General features: G+C 38.8%; 2 protein-coding genes across 2 annotated transcripts in view; one reads left to right on the forward strand and one right to left on the reverse strand.

Moving 5' to 3' along the window:
- The window catches only part of LOC135488440 (uncharacterized), a 40,952-nt gene extending 16,327 nt beyond the window's left edge, over positions 1-24,625 (forward strand). Inside the window, exons 13-24 of the mRNA XM_064773090.1 lie at positions 84-284; positions 2,561-2,685; positions 3,032-3,143; positions 3,528-3,673; positions 6,189-6,328; positions 6,741-6,818; positions 7,131-7,225; positions 7,523-7,648; positions 8,545-8,622; positions 16,287-16,371; positions 16,799-16,896; positions 18,647-24,625. Of these exons, the coding sequence (XP_064629160.1) occupies positions 84-284; positions 2,561-2,685; positions 3,032-3,143; positions 3,528-3,673; positions 6,189-6,328; positions 6,741-6,818; positions 7,131-7,225; positions 7,523-7,648; positions 8,545-8,622; positions 16,287-16,371; positions 16,799-16,896; positions 18,647-18,777 (1,415 nt within the window). The 3' untranslated portion in view covers positions 18,778-24,625. The remainder of the gene's footprint in view (positions 1-83; positions 285-2,560; positions 2,686-3,031; positions 3,144-3,527; positions 3,674-6,188; positions 6,329-6,740; positions 6,819-7,130; positions 7,226-7,522; positions 7,649-8,544; positions 8,623-16,286; positions 16,372-16,798; positions 16,897-18,646) is intronic.
- A 681-nt stretch (positions 24,626-25,306) lies between these two features.
- Positions 25,307-26,770, reverse strand: LOC135482433 (transmembrane protein 11-B, mitochondrial-like). Its single transcript, XM_064762419.1, has 2 exons — positions 26,744-26,770; positions 25,307-26,426 (listed from the first exon to the last, which is right to left on the reverse strand). Exons 1-2 carry the CDS (start codon positions 26,761-26,763, stop codon positions 25,922-25,924), a joined length of 525 nt encoding a protein of 174 aa, XP_064618489.1. The 5' UTR covers positions 26,764-26,770; the 3' UTR covers positions 25,307-25,921.
- Between the last annotated feature and the right edge of the window lie 136 nt (positions 26,771-26,906).

A 26,906-nucleotide genomic window follows, 5' to 3' on the forward strand; every position in this document is an offset into this window, starting at 1 on the left:
AATCCCAGCAGTGGAGTCCTCTCTGTTCCTTTCCAATTATGCTCTTAGTAAAGCTCATGAGTTTTCTCTCTTGTCTTTCGCAGGTGTCCCGTTTCCACTCAGTCATAGGCTTACCATGAACGAAGTGTTTGATCCTAATGGAAAACCACGACCAGATGTCATAAAGCAACATTTTATTCAAGAAGGAAGGGTAGTAGAAGATGTAGCCTTAAGAATAATTAACGATGGTGCTGCGTTACTCAGAAAGGAATCAACTATGCTAAACATTGAGGCACCAGTTACAGGTGAGTAAAGGCCTATGCTTCCCTCATGAAATGTTCCTTGTTGTATTGTTGTTGGTTTGGATGTACTTACACTGTTGTCAAGTCGAGAGAATGTTAAGAAAATTTGCATGTTATTTACAAGTAACAGTAGCACACTGTGCAGGGCATAGCTCAGGTGCATACAATAGTTAAACCATAGGAGTAGGATTTCCAAGTTGGCAAATCATACAAGTGATTCGTCTTAGGCAAGGAAACCGACCAGACTGCAGGTCGAGGAGGTTTCCTGGGCCAACAATCAATCACAAAATGTGATCTGCTAACTTGGAAATCATATGAGGGTGGTTTTGCGCTGATACATCAACAAGTTTTTTGTTATTTTTGCGAGAAAATTCTCTCGACCATCTTGACTTAGATACAATCTGAGCTCAATCAGAGAGACTGTCATAGCAGTGTCTGGTGTCTGGAACCTTGTCTGGTTCCAGTTGGCCTTCACTGACATGACTCTTCAAACTCTTAGGGAGGTTATTTCCCACCAAGAGTTTGTCTTGGTTTGCAACACACACATGCTCATGCATGCAATGACACACTGAATTCATGACTCTTGCTGACAGCCCATTTATTAGTGTGTTGTCTAGCAACAAGATTTTGTCAGACTCTGCTGCCCGGCTCTACATGAACATATGTATGGCAGTGCTGCTGTCCACCGAAGTGAAAGCAGTGCAGTTGAATTGTACAACGTAGGTGATGTATGTTGCAGAGGATTGGATTAGGATAGAATAGAATAGAACATTGGAAGTTGGAAGTAACCAGGCAATAGGAGGAGTGGCAATGCTTTTTATCACAGTTTGACAAATAATTTGTCTTGCTCCTGCATCGTTGTTTGTTTCCCTGCCCTGGTAGAGTACTCTGTACTATAAATCAGTTGAACATGCTGAATTTCATTATGTGCATTCTTTCCTGACCACCAGTTCCAATCCAATGTCAGCAATGAGCATGAGACCATTGGCTACCTCACCCCAAGGAGGTGCCACCTTTGTACTATTGAAACCATGCATGTTCCATTGACTGTACATGTTGACCTATTTCTTGAGTTGGTCTCTGGGGAATAGGAGTCTGCATTCTGCAGCTTTGTACATGTAATTTGATACCATCTACCTTCCTTCGCTATGTCTATGATAATCTTGTTCGGTTTATAATCGAAATCTTAGACTGTACTGTAGCCTTTGGGAATTGCATGAATAGCAGTTCATGTCACAGAATTCAATCAATTCTTTAATTTGAAAAAAGTTGTGTCTGGGGTCTTTGCCATGATATAATTTGGTCATGCTTGTGAACAACTTCTCAAGGAACTCATGCTTGATCTGAAGAATTTTTTTCATCCTACATAGGAATTGAAGTTTTTTGAAACTTGTGGGCATTTTTCTTGGCATTGGCCCTTTGTAAGTTCAATCAACATCTGATTTGAACTTACTCACTTTGTGTGTCGAGGCAGCCAAGCAAATTTTAACCTGTTTTTTGATCTGCCATATTTTCAATTTCTCATAATTTCTGCACATAGAGTATGAATGTATTGTAATTGATTTTCACAATCCACATGACCCTGGGATTTGCATTCATATTTTCAGGGGAAGTATTGATCTTTGCATTGTTCTCTGCATAAATGATCTAGTGATAGTTCACAAAAACACCAACATGAATAAAGTGTGTACATATCAAGAAAGACTAATGGGTTCTTATGTTGGTTTGCATGCATTGTCAGTGAGCATTGTTTGTTTTAAAAATGCCTTCAACTGGTCCAATGCCTTTATTTGCAAAAGTCGTCTTGGGGACCCTGACAAATAATGGTTAGTTTATGCTCTATTGTTGTTGGTACATACTAAAATAATTTACACAGCGAGGGCATGTTTACAAAAAAATACTGCTAAGGATGACTTACCTCCCATTGGCAAAGCTTGACATCATGCACTCTGGACAATCGTACACTTGTTACATGTACATCACAGAAAACTACAGTCTGTGGGCAGATTCTTCGTTATTTAGGGCTGGTCAATTCCAGTCGGCCAGGAAAATGACCACCCTCAATAATCAATAAGGTTATAATAATTATATGTAAAGTCATGTCCCTTTTTCTTGTAATGAACACATATTTCCGTGGCACTATCTCGGCAGGCTCGTCTGCCTTAAAATACACTTTGAGTTCTTCTGAGGGTTAGCCTGTGCTGTCTGGTGTGGAAAACCAGGATTGTTTTTCTATGATAAGGCATGAGCCAATTCTCTCCATGAATTTCTCATTGCAGTGTGTGGTGATATACATGGACAATTTTATGACCTAATGAAATTGTTTGAAGTGGGTGGTTCACCAGCTACCACGCGCTACCTCTTTTTAGGAGATTATGTAGATAGAGGATATTTCAGCGTAGAGGTAAGATTTTATATCTGAGAATCGTCAAATATCTCCTGGTCATTGCTCTAGGTTGTGAATGATAGTGCCAGTACATTTAATAGATGTAGGACATCCAGGTATGTCAGCTTGTCTGGCAAGTATTTGCATTGGATGTGACTATTATCGACCTATTGATAGCAGTAACTGTGGGTGACAGTTACTACTGCCAGTGCAGGGGACTGAAAGTGAGGCATAGAATACATGTGCTAGAAGTGTGGACTGTCATTGTTGAAATTGTGGAATCCCTGACTGATCTGTTAAGTAAACACGAGAGAACTACAGAAACTGTTATAGCTAATGAAAAATTCTCTTTTCTCTGTTTCAGTGTGTATTATATATTTGGGCATTGAAATTAGTATATCCCAACACATTGTTCCTGCTTAGAGGTAACCATGAATGTAGGCATCTAACAGAGTATTTCACATTTAAACAAGAATGTAAGTATAGAAGTTTTTACTTTGAGGTGAATACAATCATTGGTGCTGATGTTGAAAATGATATTGGCTAGATCAATGCAATGTTTCGTTTCCAATTTTATTAGGGATGTACTTAGAATCGATATCAGATAAGGTTGTGTTCACTTTGTGGCCTGGAAAATGGATTATCAGGTCTCACTGTGCACTCCGCAACAGTGGAAATGGACTGTTAAGGTCTAGGTGTATGATATAAATCTTTTGCTCACTATAGACATTGACAATTGAGGAGAGTTATGCCTGACAGTATATGCTTTGAGGGCAGACACTCCCTTATACTAATTATAGTCATTTCATGATGATCTTCTAATGACAAGGTTGATTAGTGAAGTGCATATGTCTTTTCAGGTAAAATAAAGTACAGTGAAAGTATATACGATGCATGTATGGAGGCCTTCGATTGCCTTCCATTGGCAGCGTTGATGAACCAGCAGTTCCTTTGTGTACACGGAGGTCTTTCACCAGAAATACACACGTTAGATGATATCAAGAAGGTAAGGCGCTCATCTTGTCAGTAGAACCAATTTGTTTTGCAAAAGAAAGTAAAGACTTATACTACAGTCGAGCCCCTGCTCAAATTTGCCTTTGACTAATGTTTAGGCAGAGTTAGTACATAAAGTCTCTGTGCCCAGCCTCCCTCAACTTTCACTGTCATGAAGTGATGAATAGTAATTTAGCATTCCCTTGGGCAAATCAAAAATAACAGTGCTGACTTCACAAGCCGGTGTAGTTGGTACTATATAGTAGGTAGATCAAATACAATTTTTGTTATTCATTATTTTCTGAACAAAATATGATATAAAAATTGATATGGTTTATCACATTTCATCATTATTGAAGTGCATGTGAATGACTAAAGTGACATTGATTTTTCGATTACCAGCAGCATTGCCACGCAAAGTTACAAATGGCTGGCATAATTTCACAGCAGAGATAGTGGTCTACCATTATTTGTGAAAAATCTAGGGTATAATTTGTGCAAATTGGTGATATTGCAGTCAGGCAAACATTTAAAAGAAGTAAATAGTGTGGTCGGCTACCAATAATTGGCATTCTTTTTTGTGCTAAGTTGACGGTAGTGACCAGTAATATGGTTTGAGTTGGCATGTTACCCGCCATTGCGAAATGTACCTTTGTGTGGGATTTGCCAAGGCTGGCGATTACCTGCACCTTCAAAAACAATCAAGGCATCATTGGAAAGCTAAAATAATTTCCACCTTAATATTTGCCTATCAGGAGGGGGTGATTTGCATATGAAAAATTCCTTACCACCTGATGGTGGTAAGGAATTGCCACCTGATGGTGTGAACATCTTTGCTAGGGTCAGTGCTATTTAAAAAAATGTCATGCCAGTTGGAGATTAGAACAATGATCTGCTGGGCATCGTCTAGGTACTGCTCATGATGATGTAATTATCACCTTAAGAAATGTTTTATGTTGTTGGAACGCTTTCAGTTCAACAGATTGGTCATTTTGTGGTCTGCCTCCCCCTGTGCCTCTGGACTTTGATGTCAATTTCCTTCTCCAGAGCTGTGGCTCATTTGGTCCATGAATTTCCCAGAGCGCCCTATCCTGGCAAATTTGGCAATAAAACGTTCAATGTTTCATGTTAATTCCCCCAGTGCCACGAACAGTTCTTGTACCAACTCCTATATGTAGCACATTCAGACTGAGCAACTCCCACAACACGTACTCCCATCTACTTGTCCCTATTTCTTGATCTGCCATTAATAATGAAGCCTTGAATTTATAGGAATAGCTTTTGTAGCCATTGTAGCTGGGCTGTCTGTTAATGATGAAAATCTTTGTACAGAGCTGTAGGTGTAGTGCTCATTGCAACTGAATAGGTAATATGCACAGAGGTGAATATGTATTGCACTTGTTAGATTTGCACTCTCATTCATCATCAATATAGTATTTGTTTTCATACCCTATTACATTTCTCCAATGGCAATGAGACAGAAAGAATTTTCTTGACCGACATCTTTTCATAAGAAGAAGCATTAATCCTGTATGGAGGATGCATAATATTGCCTTTATAAACAAAGTCCCTATGGGTATAGTTAGGCTGTTGCCATAGCAACAAACCCTGTTAGCTGAACAGTGTTACAGTGGTGACGAGATAATAGTAGTGGCAGTGCATCTGGAACATGGGGATGACTTGTGATTCTCTCGCGCTCTCACGATGCATGTAGGAGGTTGCTGGTGCTATTGTTTGCATACAAATTCTCGTCTTGGTTTTGAGGGGGTGGTGATGTAGGCATCTACAATCGTACATTGGTAATACAGAGCTAGCTACTTAGTATACATTGCCTCGTGCAGCATCTGATCACACCTCGAGGTAGATTTGTGCTATGCTGGCGCTACATAGATGCATGGTATGGTGAGACCTACGGAGTGTACAGCAAGGAAACATATTCAAATGAGCCTGTGTCCTTGGCGACGTGGTTGGTTGATTCACTATTGAGCATTGAAATACACTTTGGTGGTTTTCTGCAACCTTATATTTCAATTGTGTATCAAGTTGTATGGAACTTCAACTTCAACAAAAACAGAATTGAAAAACTTGCTGAGAATGAACAAATATTTGATAGATGATGATAAGACTGAGACTGAGAGGACCTCATCCGCATGTTAAAAGAATCCATCAGTAGTGCACAGCACTCTTTTTCTGGCATGATGTTCTTACACTGATTATATTACCCTGATCACTGATTGGTTTTGCATCAGATTCAGAATCCTTGTTCTCTAGGCTGCAGGGTTACTATTGTATTGTCTTCGCATGTACTAATTTGCCGCGCTGGTCTTGCAAACTATCCCATTTCCTGGCATTAGCAGAGGTTCTTGGATTAACTGCCATAGGGATTTTTAGTTGAGTTATTCTTCTTGGCATTTGGATGCTCTTCAGGTCACGGAGGTTCATTTGTTTTCCAATACTGAGTATTCCTCCTTTTTTGCCCAGAATTTTGCTACCTCTTGCTTATGTTGTTATTGTCTTTGTCCTTTCAGCTGGACAGATTCAAAGAGCCTCCAGCGTACGGACCCATGTGTGACCTGCTTTGGTCAGATCCACTGGAAGACTTCGGCAACGAAAAAACGACAGAACATTTTACTCATAATAGTGTTAGAGGTTGTTCATATTTCTATAGGTGAGCCCATGTTCTTGTAAAGTTGCAATTTCATGTTACATGGAAGCTTTCCTTTGATATTTCCTTTACATCAACCTTTTACCTTGTGTGCACAACAAGGTCCATTAATTGGCCATAAAAATGCCCATATATTCTAGGGGCCATGCACCACAAGCCATAAATCACTTCAGCAGTAAAGAAGGCATTAGACCAAGACTGTTATAAAGTCGGTGTCTCTTCTTAATTGTTTGCACAGAACGTTTTATGTATGAAACATTGATTGGTAGTAGAGCTGACGATTGACCCTTTTGTTGTTGGATTTCGTATTTAAAGAAAAATATCAGACTTCTGCTCAAAAGCTAAAATCATCCTGAGCCTATTCGCTCTTTCCTCTCCAAGCATTTGTCTGATTTTGCAATTTTTCTGCTTGCAGCTATGCAGCCTGTTGTGAATTCTTACAGCAGAATAATTTACTGTCAATAATCAGAGCACACGAAGCACAGGATGCTGGGTAAGTAGATTGCAATCCCCATGTATCTGTAAACTACATGTAAGCCTGCTCTTTTGATAGGTACTGTTCAAGACCTAGTTTTGAATAGATGGAGTTGACCCACCCAGAATATCAGGATCAGGATTGAATAGAGACACCAGAACATGGATCATCCATGTATGGCAACACTGACAATGTACCCCACGTCAATGTTATATGTTGTCAGTTGTCACTGACGGAACTGTTAATTTTGCTGTCCGATGTAACAGTCATGACGTCATGTGCACATCTTTATTTGGGTAGGCAATTCACTTGTATATTTTGTGTTTGCAGTTACCGGATGTACAGAAAAAGTCAGACGACAGGATTTCCATCACTAATCACAATGTTCTCCGCACCTAATTACCTGGATGTATATAATAATAAAGGTAAGTACCAAACCAACATCTCAAGCAAACTGTCCTGTCAGTGTGTAAAATCTTCTTCTTGAGGCTTTTGAAATTTTATATCCAAGGTTGATTTTGGTGAGCAAAAGAGTTTGATATCAGTAATGTTAAGTAAGTAATATGCAGCCTATAGAAACCCGGTCTCAGGAATATCAAACATGCTAGAATTTTATTCAGTCCCTCTCTGTCTGTTCTCAGGAACAGTTTGGACATTCGAAAACAAACTGCAACTGTCATGGTCTGGGGTTCTATCGTACAACTTATATAATTTGTTTTCAGCTGCCATACTGAAGTATGAAAATAATGTGATGAACATCCGGCAGTTCAACTGCTCACCACATCCGTACTGGTTGCCAAACTTCATGGACGTGTTCACCTGGTCACTTCCATTCGTTGGGGAGAAAGGTAGGTGGACGGACTAGGTAATCCCCTCAACAATAGTGACATCTCAGACTCAGTAGGTGTTAACTGTTTGTTGGGATTGTGTCAGCTTTGCAGTAATCCAGATCAGGTTTGCTGTTCAATTGTAATGCATTTTGGTAAAAAAGGACGTTAAAAATGTATTTGGCTCTTGGGAAATCATTGCATTGTTCAGAATATCATTTTCATGCCCTGTGATGAGCCAAACCCGCTTATATGATTAATTGAAATTCAACTACTTGCCGTCTTGTATCTGCAGTATAACCCACAGTGCACTTTTCGACCTTGTTGAAACCACAGTATTTTGATTAGCATGCTGGTGAAATGAAACCAAACCATTAAATGAGGTGACGATGTGACTAAAATAACATTACCCTACACTCTCGTGGCTCAGAAAAGATCCACCCACACACTTAATTCAATCTATGATGTAATTTTCAAGATGTGTAAATGTCATAAGTCTAATTGCTAACACAGTATCATCACAATCCCATCCAATATATGAAAAATTGTTCCTTTGAATAAACAGGTATGCCCTGGGAGGAGCTGCGTTGGCTTCATTGTAAGATCATTATAATAGGCATACTATTTCAGGAAGTTTGTGAGGCCTTTGGCTGTAGACTCTGTTGACTCTGGCCTGGTGTATGTAGCATGCTTATGCACAAAATGATTCACAGTTGTGTCCCACATCTGTAAATTCAACAAAGTGTTGTACTGTAAATTTTGCACGCTTGAAATAATTGCAAAATCTGTAAGAGTTATAGCCGTGGCACCAAGTTGCTGCTTTTACAGTATTCCCGAACATGGTCAAATGTTTTGGTGAACAGTGGCTCTCCATCTTAATTACCGCCTGGTTCATTCTCCATCTGTTTGTATTTCAGTGACAGAGATGTTAGTGAATGTTCTGAATATCTGCTCAGATGACGAACTCCTCCAAGAGGGTGATGACAATTTCGAAGGTGAGGTTCTTCAGTTGTTCACTTCTCTATCAAACATAATGAATGATAATAATGATGATATTGTTGAATGGGAAAAGCAGTTTTGTTTCAGTAGAGTTAACTTTAGTCCTGTGAGTGTGAGGTTGCTACCAATTGAACAAGGTAGGCAGTGGTATAGGTCATGTTGGCAGTTAGACTTTTTGCATGTGGATTAAACTGATGTGAACTAGTTGTTTTGTATTCCACAGTGTTTTACAATGTTCAAACAGCACATGTGTGTACAGCACTCAATCAAGTTCACACATGTGGCCAGAACATGACTCTCTTTGTTGTAGCAGAGATTTGACTTAGACTGGTTACTCCACGAGGCCCCATTTGTGGATGTTCAGTGTTAGCCTGTGTTAATGCTGACTATTTAAGAGTAGTCGATTGCTTCTTATTGTAGCATTTGCACTGGTGACCATGGCATTGTTGTCCAGTAGCTGTTCTAGTGTTTCATTTTGTAAGTGCGTGACTAATCAGTTCCAATTCAGTCAATTAAAGTCATATCAGCTGAACTGCAGACTCGTCAAACATTTCTGTCTAGTTGATTGTGGGCTTTTCTAAGATACTAATGAGCATTTTTATTAGAGTGATGAGGAATTTCTCCTCAATGTCACTAAGATTATGGCTTGTTCGATGATTTTTTTGTAGGGCTGGTGCTATATGTTTGTCTCGGTGCATCTTATACATGTGCATGTATAATGCATTCGAATGAAGATGATTATTAATACTTATACACTTTCAGTTTTTGCTTGTACATTCACAGGAAACTTGATCATACAGAGTGATGAATTACTCGGTCATGGAAACTGAACTCTTAGGTGATCTCGATAAAGTATCAGTTCCAGAACCCTCCCTCATGACAACTTGCCTCAATCTTCCTATTTCTTGGAAGCAGTCTTGTAACTCTTCACAACCAAAAACTTATCTGCTGCAACTGAACTATGAATGTTGAGGGATTTTGTAGTAATAGCCAAAGAGGTCGCTACATTCACTGCTCGAGTTCTGTCTGTCTTACGTGATGTCCAAACTACACTGAAAAACTTTGATATTATACATTCTAATATCTTTTTGGGTTCTGTTCAAATCCTCTGTATGATCACGTTGCTATGATTGTCATTGGGAAGAAATCCGTTTTTGCCCTGCCAAGAATCGATTTTGTCTCTGTCTCACCCTCTGTATAAATATTTCTATTTACAACTTTATGCTGAAACAGAAAGTGGTCAAGGTATGTTGCAGAAATCTCTGGCCTTTCTGCAAGGAAAACTATCTTCAGCACGTCAGCTATACAATAAGCATGCATTTACCAATCACCACTTGAGAGTTTTAATTCCAAACTTATTTTGAATTTTTTTAATCTTTGAATAATTTCAAAATTTGACACAATTGATTTCCTTATTATATAATTTTCCTTGTTCTTACGTTTTCCTTCTAGAAATAATGCTTTTCTAATTCTTTTGGTTTCGGTTTAATAATACCTAGCAAGAAGGTTTGCCCACTATAATGGAACTGTCTAATAGTGACTGTCACTCCCTAACATGTCTCACCTGTGATCCTCTGTTACAGTCGACTTAAAGCTGACCATACTATGCATTTTGCCGAAGCAGGAATAAAGATTTTAAGAAGGAAAATAATTTTTGGTACAAGTCTGTTGTTGTTATCATAATCATTAGCTAAATAACTTGCCAATACTTTGACTTACTTTCGGAAGAAATGTAAAGAGACTTTGTGCGTCCTCTGAGTCTAAATCTTAGTCTGACCCTGTCCTGGGCACCAAACCTATTGTGTCAAGAGGAATTGTTTGAGAAGTTACATTTCTCTATACCTAGGTTCTGGTGGGATGGAGAGAAACATAGTATTGCGAGCGATGTTCAATAAAGAATGCCATGCTCACCTGTTACATGCACTGGTGTTAGCTGACAGGGCAAATCTGGGTCTTGAAAACATTTTTCTGATTTCATGACTTTATTGCTGTCACACTTTTCAGTTGCTAGTTCCTAGTGGAAATGCCCAGAATTCTGCTGTTAGTCATTCATTGATTTATGTTGTATTCTCTGTGTGTAAGGCAGTTATGAAGAATTGCATGCCTTTATGTGGGATGTACTGTGAACGAGTCCTCATTACACACATTAAGAGGATAGAAACCTTGAAGTAATGTAGCTATTGCAAGCTTTTGGGTTACAAATGTATTTTCCTTTCATTATGACCTGCAGACAAGCATATGCATCCTCTGTGTCAGCCTTAAGCTTCCATTTTAGTGGTGCTGCTCTCTTAGTTGACTTGAATAGATCTTAGGTTGTGTGGCATGGTTGCCATCATTTTTTCAGCAAGACTTTTCCACTATAAGTGTATTCCTTTGTTGAGTGTTGTCTGTGGAACTGTAGTAACATTATTTCAAGAGTAATTGTTAACATGACACATACAGCAGATCATGACATTAATGCATGGTTAAATCCTTAAGTAGTCAGGATGCCAACCCGATATTGTCTGCGTGATGTCACAGGGTGCATTGTTTTCTCTTTTCATCGTGGATTACCTTGACTTCGCATGCATTACAACCAGGTGTTCGTAATGGTAAGTCCGCACGAGTGCCTAAATTTAACGATGGTAAGTTCAAGTTTTGTGTCCAGCGTGTAACAGTCCTTCTTAATTAACACTGCTGGAGATGCACTGCTTTCCCTAAAGTAACTTGTGCAGTCAGTAGTGCGAGACTGTACACCACTAATAAGGATGTTACTTAGACTAGGCAAGTTTTCCTTAGCCAGGCGTGTACTACTCATTCATAAGTGTGTACAGAATCTGAGACATCCATCGAAACTCCTCTTTAACTGGTGCAGCTTGATTCTGTCGAATTGGATTATCAAACGCTGTTGGCAACATGTGACCCCATCACTACGTCTCTGGTTGGTCGGCAGCAGCTCTGTTTCCCCACATCCTCCACATTGGCTGTCATGTGGCTTTGTTGTTCAGAGTCGGGAATCCAGGTCCTGAATGTCGTGTTTACATGTAACATCTGGTAGCTAACACTGAAGGGTTATTCTGTAACTGAGGCGAAACTTCTTGATGAACACATTCTCATATGGTGAGTCATCATATAGCTTATTTTGCGCCATCTACAAAGATATCTGATTTCCGTTTGAGTTTATGCTTCTTTTGTTTATATGATTTGGGGATCAGTTTCTTCCTATTGCTTCAGCTCATGAAAGATTCATCAAAGTGTTTTAGCTTCAGCCCCCAACTTCTTCTAAACATTCCTCTTTGAGGTCGTTCCTTCCAGCTAGTATAGTATGATTGCAGGAAATGCAGTATGACTCTGACATCTATCATTAAAATGGAATGAATCCTTTTTCTTCTAGTTCCTCACATCGTAACAGTGAAGAAAGCCGATGTGAGAGAGAGAATTCTGGCGGAAGCGCCATATATTGTAGAGTATCTATCCAATGATAATCTCTATCTACTGGCATGTGCTTCAAGTATGTATTGGTTTACATATCTTTTCAAGTTGGAGTAATTTGGAGGAAAGGAAAGGTTTGGAATAATTTGGTTGTCTTTTATCATGTTTCATTTGATGATTTGTGGGTAAGGTGGTTTTCCAGATCGTTTCACATCGTAGGACAGTTCGTCTCAATGACAGTGGAAAAATTGGGAGCATTTTTACGTTGAGTTTTATTTTGACACTTGATCAGTTGATTTTGACATCTTCGGAACCAAGGTTTACATGTGTTTGTTTTTGTTGGTATCTAGTGTCAATTCTACTTGAGGATGTGGTGTAAAATCTTTGTGCCCCAGTTTCAAAGAGGAGGACCTTAAATTAGTAGATAGAGCTTCTAAATTGTATTGTACATATGTAGGAAGGGTCAGTGTTTAGTTTCGGCTTCATTACATCTCCAACACCTTATGAATTGAGGACAATATCTGGCCGTTCAGTAGGATATTAATTTTATGTTGGGAACATGAATGTAGAGTGGCTACTGTTGACGGAATTGTTTCGTAACGTTAGTGTTAATTCTATAAGGACTGTTGGTGATTTTCACAAAACGCATTCAGACTCCAAATCTCTGCTAAAAGTTCAAATCCTTTGGAGTTAGGCTTCGTCTGATGTAGAATTTAGATGTTTGGATGTTTTCTTTGTGAAAGTGCCCAGTCTTTAAGAGTTATCTTGGATAAATAGCCTCAGCCAAGAGAAAACAATGTTATCTCCATCCTGGACACAAAACTGTTCTTACGAAATATCACCAATCGGCAATGGCACTTGTGATTTTGGACTCTGAGGATTTATCCAGGACTACAGTGCACATGTAGTTATGATTGTATGACCTGCATCACTACTCTGCATGCTGTTGACTTCATTTGGCAGGTAGATGTAGACCCATTGTAATACACTTTAGTTGCTGTTGTTCTGTCTTGCTCCTACCCCGTCAACCGTGGAGTTATACCGTCGGATCTTACATGGTCAGGGTTTGATTTTAACTGTGCTTGAGTACAGATCTACAAGTGCAGTGAATATGTAAAAAGCAAGTTTCAACTCGTAGTACGGTACTGTAGTAATGTTTGAAGTCCAACAGAAACAACCCCAAGACGGGATCTGTCCCTGAACACAGCATCAATAACAGCTGATGCTCAAATGAGGTGCCATAAATGTAATACTTGTACCTTAGTTAACATTGAATTCAAAAGATTGATGATTAATCATTGAGATGTGGCCTACGACAACAAATTGTCATTGAGCCTCTCTCCCAAGACTAATATCATTCTTCACTCACTGGGAACCCAGTCCACAATAAAATGGAAATATATGCGAAGAAATAAAATGCAGTGATTCATTTTCATCCATTGATGGATCGTCATCCTTCAGTCATGCATTAGTAGATTAGTGAAAAGTGAAGTGAAAGATGTAATAAGCAGCTTAATTGAGTGTACAAAGAATGATTATGCCAGAATCTGAAATGAGACAGCAGTATTAAAAACAGTTAGAAATCTACCCCTGATGTTGGTCTGTACTTTCGTTTACTTGGTAAGTATTGAGAGTCTGAAATATTCTCACTTTTTTTATTATCAATTGCTATGCAGTCAATGGTAATCCTCATGAAAGGTTCAAAATAAATGATACAACAAACTCTTTGCATTGTGTATGATAGTTCATATAAACCGGTAGTATCCAGCCCTCTGACATCAAGACTTATACGTAAACACCTGGTGTCATTAAAACCTACTACACAGTCAACATTTACATCGTTATATGCTTTGGTTAAACTGTGTTGCACCTAATGCTAAATCTTCTTTTTCAAGATTATTCACTTCACTTTTCTAGGTGTTGCGAACAATGACATCACACCACTATCCCCAGTCATTAAATGTAGTTTGGTTAATTGCTTTTCACCTAAACATGTTAAAAAGCAAACAGTCATTACATCAGTTCAGAGACCAGTCTTTTGTGGGGTGGCTGTCAAGACAGGATCTCTGCTGTGCAGCTGTTGGTAATCCATGATAAATGGGGTTTAAATCTGACAAATGATGTACATACACGTGAAACTGATATAGCAGCTCTATTCTACCATTAGAGGCTAGCTTATTAGCCTTGTGGAGAAATAGCTGGTGATCAATGTACACAAACAAGTGGCATAGAAAAATTCTTGCTATCAGTTGTACTGTTGTTTAAATAGAAGCTAGATGTACATGTCAGTAGAAAACTTTGGATCTTTAAACACTAATTTTGGCAACCATGTGTACAGCTCATAATGTCAAGTTGATGGGTGTATAGCAAGCATAATGATAAACCCATTTTTTTAAGGGCACCTTTTTAACAACTGATATAGTTAATTGCACTCTTTAAAACATTTTAAAAAGTGGTCTCTGAAGTTGTGTGGAGCTGTTTCTCATTGTCTCCAATGGACTGCTCAGTGCATTTCTATCTGGTCCATTTGTGATCAAGTATTGATAACACTTGAATGAAAGATGCCTTGTCTCTTATAAAGACCATTGTGAGAAGCTCCACATCATATTTCAGATGCCACTGCTGCAGTGCTACTGGTGTGGTTAACACTATATTCATTGAACTGTACCTCACAGAATCTTCTTGGTGATAATGGTCTAGTTTTATTTTTTCCTGCACAATAACTTAAATTTTTCCTATTGCTTATTATTGCCAGGGGTTGGAATATGATTGTATCATTATGTGGCAGGGTCAGAATTTAAGGTGTCAATTGTCCATTTAAAACCTAAATATGGTTTATGGCCTGACTAGAATATCGTCATTGGTTTCTTGTTGTTGAGATGCCCCAATTTTCGAAAGTGAAGAAAGCAACTGCGGTACTACCATGCTGCAGTACCTGCCGTTTTGTAGCTCTTGACCCTAAAAATCTGACCCTGTATGGCATGACTCGATTTTAGCAGTCATTGTTTCTTCGTTGTGCAAACAATATTTTAATTTGACAAGATGGATGATGTGTGTTTTGTTATAAATCCCTGATACATGTGATTATGTTCCTGAGAATGCAGGCTTCTTAAATTTTGTCAGTTTAATAACATGAAGACTTCATAGTTGATGACAGAGCTAGAGATGTTGAATGAGAGAGAAGCATCAGCCGTGCATACCTCCTGATCTTAGTACATGTACTTTTGAATTGCTATTCATCAGGTGCCAACAGTGTACACATCCAAGAATTTTCTGTTAGATCCACATGGAGTGATTTCTGTCACATTTTCTTCCTACAGTTGACATTAGAAACTTCAGTTTTTGTCACTTTGTAACTCTTGCCCTTTGAACTTACTGTTCTTTTAAGGGCTCTCATCTGATTGTCCTTTGGACGATGGGCAGAGGAAGTCTTGAATATTTTTCCTGTTGACAAGATATTTGTACTTTTTAACATCGTTGGATAAATTATGAAATACTAAAGCACTTTTCTGTTTGTTTAATGAATCGCAATCCTATGTTGATCCCCTTCATGGAACGTTACGTACACTCATTGGATTTACGGTAAGACTTCTCCTTTGCCACACTGTGGACTTGTACTCCTAGATTTACCCGTAGAATAGATCCAAAGATTTGGACTAGCCCTGGAGTCCAGTCTTTCTGTGTGCTTTAGATACTTAGATTACTAAGATCAGGAGGTTACCTAGTCATGTTATCATTGTTATCATTACCCCAACCAATGTTTATTAGTTGCATGTGGTTCCATGGATGTGCCAGTATAAAGTCTCATGTTTATATCATGTCCTCATATTCTGTCTGCCAGTTGGGACAAGTGCTACTGTCGACAGCTATGCAGTTAGCCAGCCAAAGCGAGTGTGACCCCTCCACTGTCCTGATATGATCTACATTAGAAACGAAGAGTCATTCACTTAAGACAGTTTACTTTCGTTAAGTTTTCTTTGAAATCAAATTTCCATTGCTTATCTTTGGCCGAGGTGTTGCTGTCATTAACAGTGATGTGGTGTAGGCCTTTTAAATTGCTTCGGATTTGTTACTGGGCTTCAGCTTTAAGTTTGCTTCGACTTGGTGATGAATACAGCTTATCATTGATGCTAAGAAAAGAAGTACATCTGAAAAATTCTCATGATAGACTTTGTTAATGAATTTATATCTTGCCTGTCTGTTTGAAGGACAACCTTAGTTAACTTGCCTTGTCCTCTTTCTTTTGAAGGTGGTTCAGTCGCAGCTAGAAAGGAAGTCATCAGGAACAAAATCCGAGCCATTGGCAAAATGGCTCGTGTCTTCACTGTTCTGAGGTATGTCTTGTAGGTTTGTTGTGGAAGAGCAGGCATCTTATTTGGCCTGGTTGACTCTCCCATGTAAAGATTTATCCGAGATAGACAAGTTTGTATGATGTTGATGATGATATCAGAAGTTTTCAATATGTGATGCCTGATGATAAATATGTGGTGGTTGTCTTGGCTTTTGAATAGAACAACACAGTCGGTGTGTAACATGTATGCACCTCGAGCTTGGCATAAAGTCAACTGGACTTGACTTGAGGAGAAGTCGTCAAGATAGTGCTAAAGCTAAAGTTTGTGACCTTTTGAACAACTTGGCCCTGGTATGTACAAGTTTTACAATGTTGAATTGATTGCTCTAGATCCAAATTTAATCTCAGCGTATGAGGGTATTTGCATTAGATACCATGCAAGATTTTCAGCTGACCTTGCACTTTTTCAGGGAAGAGAGTGAAAGTGTGCTCCAACTTAAAGGTCTCACACCAAATGGTCTGCTACCTATTGGTGCATTGTCAGGGGGCAAGGAGACTCTCACCAATGGTAAGTTGTTTCACTGATCTTCTTGTGATTTCAGACAGGAGAGTGAAAATGTTCTGCAACTCAAGGGTCTTACTCCAAATGGTTTACTCCCTCTTGGTGCCCTATCAGGAGGTCGGGAGACTCTTGAGAGTGGTGAGTCCCATGTTGTCATGGTAGAAGTTTAGAATGGCGGTCACTCAAATAACATTCTGTTGGTAGTTGAGAGCATTGTGTGTTATTGTTACAGCTTATTTTTGTGTTGAATTTTATGCATATAACACCAGTTAGATTATTTTAAGTCCCCTTCAAAGAGTTCAGCCTTGATTGTCTTGACTGGGGCAAGGTTCAGTTTGTTTTAAGTTCTCATGATTGTTGAAAATGCATTCTCTTAGGAGCAATAAAACTAATAGCTAGGCTTACTCAAATGACATAGAATTTGGCATGAGTAGTTGGGCTCAATCCTATAAGTGGTCAAACAGCTTAAAGGCTTCATGTAATGAACTTTATTTAAAGTGGAGGAAAAATAGGATAAATGTTGAACTGTTAATTACCTTTTAAATCCCGCAACGACACCCCGGTTGATAAGTTCTGTTATAGAATGAAACATTTTCTGATGCCAGCATGATGATATGCATACCAGCTTTAATTGCTTTAATTTGCAACAACAAGATGAATTGTGGTTACAAACACACTTTACTCTTACTACATGTACTTCCACCTCAATAATCTAGTCTTCCAAATCAAAGCTAACCATCACAACTACATCTGTATCCTGTTTTCCAATCCCTTTCACCCCTGTTAACAACACTGTTTGTGATTTATTTGAATAATGTCGGACCTTGGGCATGTTGGACTCACAAGACCAACTTTCCATGTTCCTCGCTCTTGGTTGGTATGGAACTTCAATCTAGTCTGCAACGTGATTCTGATTTCAGAATATGTGATTGAAAATTGTTCATTGGAGATCATAGCAAAGACCAAAGTAGCCATATGATACACTGGTGTCTCGTTGTTTAGTTGACGTTATGTGGTGTAATTCCTAACAAAATTTGTATACCTTTTATGTCTCCGTCATTCTTCTGAAATTCTATTGGAAAAAAAAGCAACTTACAATACAAAGACTAACAACCTGTTGTCTCTTAAACTAAAAAAGTGATGTTTCCATATCTTTCTGAAGAATTCTTGTTAACGCTGTTAAAAGGGGTTGAGGCTTGCATGATAGGTTTATCTGTCCACTGTATGATTTGTGAGTGATTTACTAAAAACCGCTTGTTTGGTAAAGTGATATAACAGGCATTGTATTCTTGTGTTTGGCATTTAAAACATATTTAGCTCTGAGGGGAGGGGGTGATCACTTTTGATTGAAGCACTTTGAGTAGTAGTTGTTGATGAAGATGTTTTTCTAGAAGTGATGATTGGTGATATATGTTAAAGCACATCACCTGCATAAAATTGAAGGTGTTTAAGGACATTTTAGGGCTGATCCTCCTTTCAGGAAAATATCTCCCTGGGCGTCCACCTAGTGGATTGAAACTTTGTGCCCATGGTGTCTCCCTGCTCCCAGCAAATCTGAACATGTAGTAATGTTATCGGTAAACTGAATCAGAAGCTATCCATTATTACTGCTAATGATACAATGATGAGAAAAACGAGAGCTCATAATGAAGGGTTCGGCTACCCCCATTCTCTTTAGGCACTTGCAGATAGAGCCTACATTGCATGTATCTTCAGTTGCTCGTGACTAACTTCTCCTTGGCTGTCATCTTTTCAGCTCTCACCGGGTTCTCGCCCAGTCACAAGATCCAAGGCTTCGAGGAGGCAAAGAGCTTAGACAAAATGAACGAGAGAATGCCACCAAGGAAGGATATTGTAAACAACGCCAGCACCAAGGATGGAAAGTAATCCGGAGATGGCGAAAGACCTTGAAGGTCAAACGATCTATGAATTTACATGTGAAACAAGGTATCATCAGAATACGAACAGTGTTTTCCTAGGTAATGGGAAACTTAATGGATTAATTCCATTCTTGACTAGGTTGGATTGGAGGTGGAAATCTTAATAGTAACATGATGATTTTGGTTGTGCATTGCCATGCTCTGTGATGTCTCACGTCGACGCTGTCTAGAAGTCAATGCCTGGTGACCAGCTGATGATAATTCTGTTCTTAACAGGACATAAGGTTGGGCAGATGCCCTTGCGTTGTTTTGTTTCCATGTAAACATGAAAGAAATAACCACTTTGCACATGTCTTGTAAAGATCACGCATATTTGTGCCATTACATGCAATCTTGTATCAGTTAAGTGCCACAATCTTAAAACCCTCATTAATTTTGCAAGATTCCAATGTAAGGGGTACGTTGTCAATTATTCAGCTGGTGACTTTTTATAGTGACTTTTGTGCTGTAGTAAAGTTATACACGATAATACTATGTACATGTACTGCACAAGGTTCTGAATCTGATCAGCCATGCACGGTACCCATCGTCTCAAGAGACTACCTTCAGGGACCTCATTCACAACCAAACAAATCTTTTGCTAAATCGAATTCCTTTTGTCAAACGAGCCTGTTGATGTGCTTTCACCTCCAGCTAGGTTTTCAGAACAATCAGTTAGATAATCATATTCATTATACTAGTAAACATTGCCATTGAGAGTCATTCTCTTTGGGAGAAATTTTTGGGAGTTTTGAAAATGAATGTTCCGGTTGATAACTGATATTGGTCTTGGAGCAGTTTAATCTATGCTGTGCAATGGTGGTTGAAAGACGATGATGTGCCTGAATTCCCCTCTAATCACTGAAGCTTGACTCTTGCAGACAACGCGCATGAATATAATTGCAATGATCTGCTAGATGTATGCCATAATATGCAGCTGATGTATACTTATTGAGTAATGTGGATGTATCTCCACTTGGACCTATTTTCCTTTTTTACCTGGGAGGAGCTATATTTTTCTATGATGTTTGCAATCAATCATATTGGCCTCGAAGTGGTCCTGTGTGAGATAAAAAATAATGCTAGACTAAATATGCCTTGCCATGGGGCCGTGTCAGTTGAACAAACTTGCAACTTGTTATGTGTGATATTAGACTTGAAAATGACTTGTATGATGCAACCAGGTATAACTTTTAGAAGGGAGAAGGCATATCTCGGGATATGCCATAGGGAAGAGAGAAAGCAATATTTGATGTTACATAATGTTCTTTTTTGTAATCTGAAGAGAAATGAGAGATCTGGCAGGGTGGATGCCATTTGCAATCAAGTGCGCACATTAACTAGCTCCCTATATGATAAGAATTCATTCATTTTCCTATCTTAACAGAACACCATGTCCATAGCTTAGTGGGCTGTGAAAGTGGGGTTACCAGGTTGGTCAGGAGTGAATTTCACTTCCCAACTGGAACCCAGGGGCAGTATGACAGTCATGGGGTTGAGATTGTGTTGCCAAGTCTTCATTTAGTCTCATGTCTTTGGTATAGTGTAGTGCTTGGAAGTGAATTATTGTGCCAGTGGTTGGTCTCAGTAGCATATATCATGAGCTAGAATGCTGGCCAACCTTACGTGCTAGCCATGGTTTGCCCTTGGCTTCGATGCTCTCCAATTTGATGGGATTCATAAAAAGTGCCATTAGGACTGTGGAACCATGATGACACTACAGTGAGAGGGTTTGAACCCTGTTAATGACTATTAAAGTTGCTCCCTAGCAAAACAATTCAGTGATTTGTTCAACTGGCATGGCCTAGTATCACAGACCACTGTTTACCTGTGTTGTGTTGCGACCCCTTTCGCTGTGGATTTCAGACAGTGCTGTTTGGTGAAACTAGTGTTCATATACACACATCTTTCTCAAGTCTCAACATATATATTTATATATATTGCTTATTTAAATCAAGTGAATTAGTGATGTAGTTGTCAAAGTGATGCAGAGTTGTTACGTTTGTTTGGAAATGTGGTTGTCAGTAGGTACAGTGGTCTTTGAAGCTGTCATGGTGAGTTCCTGGAAACGTATGGCCCCTTCTCCCCTTTGCCTTTCAGGGCCCCAGTAACTTGGTACATGACACATTTTTTCCCAGTCAATTTAACAGATTTTCCTTTATGAATATTCTAAGATTACTTAGCTACTTTTGCTCAAAGAAAGCATGCTTGTTTGGCTAACACAAATGTCAAGGTAGTGAGATGCAAAGTAAACAAGAGAAGCCACTCTGTACGCTAGCGCCATCTTGACCGAGGTAGCTCATCAGATGGGAGAGGAAATTTGTGGATCTGAATCCAGCTGTTGACACCTGACCACTTAAGGGTAGGACAAAATGCATGAGAGATGTGCCCTCCTTAGAGTGAGTACCAGGGGAGCCACCTTAAGTTTAGTAAGAAGAACTATCATGTACAATTTTCTGATACATCTTGTCCTTTTCCTTTATGCCTACCCGTATGTAGTGATAACAGCTTGAGATATCTAATACTCGCTGTTCACTTTGTGATAAGACAGTTCTTACCGATTCTAGCTAAAGAAGCATTCTTTCTTGAGCTAAGTTATCCGATCGCCTAGCAGGCAGTAGTGTCTTGTGCCCTATACCCTTTGGATAGGGGCATGTATGTAGAAAAATTTACGCATTGTAAATGTATCTAAGGCTGTAATGAATAATGCTGATTTTAAATGAACTTGAATATATATAAATATAAATATATATAGATATTATCTTATTGTAAATTGTTTGCTGTAAATTTCCATTTGAAAATCTTAGAGCTCTTAGGTAATGTAATTGCATATACTCAGTAGTCTCGGTAATCGCAGCTCGAACTTAAAATCATTCGAAAAAATTTAGATTTCATTGAGGTGAGTTTCAACCAGTTTCTGTTTCTTAGTCATTAGCACTAGGCTACCAGTTATAAATTGTAATAAAATGAAAAGGTCAGGTCTGTGATGGGCTCTAATAGTTGTAACACACCTATGGCATGCAGAAACAACGTTGTGATTGCCTCCAACATTCATCACAGATCTCGGGCAAAACTATTTGTATCGATCTTAGATTAATTTTAGTGGTGATCTCCTGCGGGAAATTCTGGAATGAGTCTTTGCAATTGTTTTATGCTTAGAAACGTATCTAATTACCTATTGCCAAATCTCAACTGGTTATGAAGTCGGCTATAGACTGTTCAAGAATATTAGGCCGATCAGTGGCTTTGCCCACTGGTTGTAAGGAGTTTGGGTTGGAATGAGTTTGAACTTGGTGATAGCTGTTAACAAGACTTCAGGAAAGTGCTTTGGTGAAAATTTGTGACGAGCTCATGTTTGTTATGGAGATAACTCAGGGTTCATATAGAGAGTTTCTAGATTGACAGTGCAGGGTGAATATCTCCTGCCTTTGAGATGGAAAGCTGCTCCTTATAGGATCTGATCAGATGTTGAATGAAGATTGAATTCCAGAACATAACAAGTAGCATAGCGACAGTCGATTCTAGCCTTTATCTCTCAACCATGGCAAGAGTAGACCGAGATCTTGAACAGTCTGTAGTTTGATTTGTTGCAATGTTGTCATTGGTAAACGTAGTGGGAATAAATCTTCAGTCTGAAATGACTGTGTTCCTGAGAAAGGACTAAAGAAGTAACGAAAGTGCTAAAGAAAGATAGGGACCAGAGAGTTGGCCCTGGTACCACCAGATGTTTAGTTGTGAAGTTATTGGGCTTTTTTGTTTTGTTTGTTTTGAGCGTTAACAGTACATTGTCATCTGTTGTCTTTGACAAGTGCAGTTATTAGATGGTTATTGATCTGTCTGAATGTTGATGTTGACAAGAGCGACAGCATGATGGACGATTAATCATACTCACTGTTGTGCTGGCTTGATCCGTGAAGCGCCTATGAATAAAGATCAAGGTATGAAAAAAGGAGATTTCTCCCACAGGAAAACTTTACGTTTGAAAAATTTCGCCTTTAGAGGTTTGAAAGATCAATGGTTTGGACTTCATTGTGCACCTAATATCTGATGTCATAAATCTCTGAGGCTGCACTTGTCCTTGATTTCGGAATGACTGCTCACTATTAAGATAAGGATCTGGTTTACAGTAAGCTGTTCAGATGTGCTAAGAAGTGTGTAGTAATGCTTGTGAATGTAAAGTTATTTCAAGGTGGTTTCATTGTTTCAGATCAAAGGTTGGATACATTTGAATGTTATATTTGGACTGTTGACCATAATGGTTCGTATCGTGTCTCAATCATGCTAGAATGCTAATCTTTGTTCTATCAGCCAATTGCATACCATCCTATGCATATTCATGCTAAAACAAAACATTGTGGTAGATATTTGACAAAGTTTTCCCTGGTGGGTTTGGAAACATGCTTATCACCTGTGCGCTAGGCTAACATATCTATCAAAACCACAACCTTGCATCAGAATAACGAACAGATGAGCTAGTATGCAAACATGCGTCACACAAATGCAATATATTCATCTATTGTTTCGGTGCCAGATGCAGTAAGCTTATCCCAAGACCGCTGTAAATGTAAGTGCTGATATTGTTGCTGTTCATAATAGCTTGGGCGACATTAGTTTTCAATATTTCCAGTATGTTGACTTTGGTTTAGGTTCAGAATTGTAGTATTTGGGAATGTTGAAAGTGAGCGTTTTACTTTATTTCAGTAGTCTGCAGTGTTAGTGGTATCAGCTAGGTGTAACAATTCAATTTTTCCTCTGTAGACATAGTCAACCCAATATGTGTAGGTAAATATCGAAAACACTTTCTTGTTTACCAGGTTTTTGCCCGTTCAGTAGCTAGGGTCTTTCCTTCTCATTCTACTTGTAGTAGATCAACTTAGATAACCAGTTTTAGTGTAAATTTATGGGTGTAGCTGTAGGCTTTCTTACAATAACTTATTTTCTCCTTTCATTTCCCAAGTGCCGGAACTAACCGATTATTAGGATAAGTGCAATCGTTAATATTTGCTATGGTGATACTTGGTGAACTCTAAAAATCTTAACTCTGTTTACGCTTTGAAAACCAAAGTGTCGACACTTTCTCTCTCTTGTAAACATTTGTAAAATACTGTACCAGTATGTATAAATCATTGCATGTGTAAATCAACATTTGTTGAAGTACAGTGTCGAGATGGTTATGTCATGGTGAAATAGTTATGGCCTGAATATTTGAAATTTGTCTCCTTATGCATTCATTATATGATATAGTACTTCTTGACTCTTTCATCCTTTTACCTTGGATATTGTATAGGAAACCTAACCATGTAGCATCTGTGGTTGTCAGTAAGGTAGCAGTTTTACTTTCTTATTTACACATTTTAAGAAATTTCGATGTCGTACGACTATGAGGACACTTGTAATGAAATTTGATGTGGATATATTGACTATTTATTATTCTCTTTACGCTGACAAGTGGCAATGTAAAAGAATATAGCCTAGCTTGGTTAGGTTTTGTTGGTAATCGTAACCTGCCCTATCCTTCAGTAGACTTGTGTGAGCCTGGTTGGTGATAAGTTTATGTCGTGGCTGAACATTGCAGCCCTCTTGTTTGGTCAGTTGCAATGTTTCTTCTGCCGTTTTGTTCTCATAGCACTGTAGGCAACAACTTTGTAATAATTATTACTTTGTACAGGATTTTGACTTAACAGGTTTTGAATGTTACTTTTACATTTTTTCCAAAATCTATTTTGTCATTTGTCATATTGTTGTTGTAAGTCATGCATGTATTCATAATTGTAAACATATTTCTGTGTTTAAATAAATTATAACATTTTCCTTCATACTCGGAGTGATGTGTTCCATTTATTTCACCTCTGGGCAGCGGTGAGGCGAGGAAAGCCAGCTAGCGATTTACAAAAACTGTTTAAATTCACATCAAGCAATTATTTGATTTGGGAAGGCATATGTCTTTCATGTCTCCCTGTACCATGTCACAACCAATCTGATGACAGTAGCTGCTACAATGTCTATGATCTGAATATTAGTTAGCAGCCGGCTTCACACGTCCTAGACGAGGCCAAGTACGTTACCTGTCTTCACAAGCATGGTGAGATGATAGCTCAGCCTGAGGCAGTAGGCCCTGGTGTGCATGTCATCTAGAGCATAGTGAGTGCAAGACGGCAGGCCCAGTCTGACTAAGACCTGAAAATGGTCCCATTTCTCCAGTCTGATGACTGTACCAGTACAGTCTTGATTGACAAAAATTTACTCACAAGAGTGGGACTGATATCTTAGCGATTTGGTGACGGAGTCCCAATCGGTTCCATTTTACATTCAAGGAGTTTGATTACCGACAGATCTGAAATACTTGGACGAATGACAGGCCTGATGAAGTCACAATCAATAGAGGATCACATCCAGCACTTCAGAACAAATTCCAAGATGAACTGGTAAGAGACTAACAGTTGGTTTTCTCATTGAAAAAAAGAAAAGACAAAGTGAACATTGTATATATGAATCTATCACCATGTATTCATTCATGCCCGCATTTCCCCAACCTTGTCTGTATCGGAATAAGAGATTCACAGCTTAACGGTTTTGAAATACTGATCACAATGAACACAAGGGCACTGGATACATCATCCATTGTCAAAATGTCGCAGAACAACTTTGCTGCTGTTTCAATTTTGCGGTCTGAACTTATCCACATACCGGTAATTGAAGAAGGCAAAATGTAACTTTCTCCATACATAAGCAACATGATGAGCAACAACATGCATGTATGATACAAATCATGAAACCATGAATAATCATGATGAAACTGATTGCATTGTACAGTCCAGACAGATCTCGACACTAAAAGATCTATGTTCTCAAAATGTCTTGGTCTCTACATGTATATGTGAACAGTCTATTTAACACATGGGTGCATGCAGAATCTATCACCATTACACCATTTGTGGTACTGGTACTGATACACAAAGCCCAGGAGAATACACCTTTGATGTGTCAGAAGCATCACACACAGTCTACTTTTTAAGCACAGTTTTCCAGGCAGAAAGTCAATATTGTTCTTGAAAATAAACCATTCACTTGAGCCATTACAAAGCAGTATTTTCTGCTATAGTACATTCAGGTTAAGTTGAATACCATTTGTAAAATTGCCATCCACAATATATTCCAGCTGCCAGAGATAATGAATTCTGCAAAACTTTTCTCCTAGTATCGTCTTTTCGTATCAAAACCACAGGCGAACTTGAACTCAAATTATGCAGTGGTAGTCTCTGCAACTTTCTAGAATCGTATTCAATTTGATATTTACAGCATGGGTCGAACTGCCATGAGACTGCATAGACTCCCGAGCATATTACGCTTGTAAATCCTAACGGCATGTACAAGTATCCATGTTGTGGATACATCAGTCCAATGGCCAATGATCCAAACCCAGTCAAAACAGCAGTTTTATGAAGACAGTTTCCAACGCTTATCCATCGGGCGGTTTCATCACCAAGCTTGGTTGGTTCAATGACAATGGTCTTGACTTTACTCTCCAAAGCTTGCTCCAACTCATTTTCGAATTCCTCTTGTGCGGCATCATGTTCATAGATCTCTCGGATCACAACATAATCATTGCCAGCATCACTGAAAGTAAAATGGGACAATTCAGTCAATTTGACATTCGGTTAAGAGCATGTACTATGTACTCTAAAAGCAGAGCTAGTTGGGGACTGGCGAAATAAGGGTATAGAAATGAACGTGTAAATTTGTATGGAAAATGAATGGAAAAACTTTGAAGCATTTGTTTACACCCAAAGGAAGACATAATTAGCACGGGTCATTGGTAGACTCTTATTTCATTATCTTCAACTGGCATGTTGTAATAACTGCCTTGAAGATTAGCTCATCTGAGTTATTGAAACAGGTACGAAAATCGATATTTTGCGTTGATAAACACAGACCTGCCGTCAGAAACCGCCATGACTGCGGGAAGGTCACGTGAAGTCGCGCGCAAATATAGTCGAATTGTCAAGATGTTACTTAACATTATTTAGATCCTTTTCATGTTTAAGCGGCTTAGTCGAATAGTCACTTACCTTTACATGTTACAAGATCGTAGATAAT

The sequence above is a fragment of the Lineus longissimus genome, chromosome 1 (genome assembly GCF_910592395.1).
Source record: "Lineus longissimus chromosome 1, tnLinLong1.2, whole genome shotgun sequence".
Lineage (NCBI taxonomy): Eukaryota > Metazoa > Nemertea > Pilidiophora > Heteronemertea > Lineidae > Lineus > Lineus longissimus.

Excerpts from the sequence above, each read along its gene's own strand:
- LOC135482433 (XM_064762419.1), bottom strand. The coding sequence starts at position 26,763 with ATGGCGGTTTCTGACGGCAG. Across the intron at positions 26,427-26,743 it reads ATGGCGGTTTCTGACGGCAG|TGATGCTGGCAATGATTATG; the intron begins GTCTGTGTTTAT and ends TTTTACTTTCAG.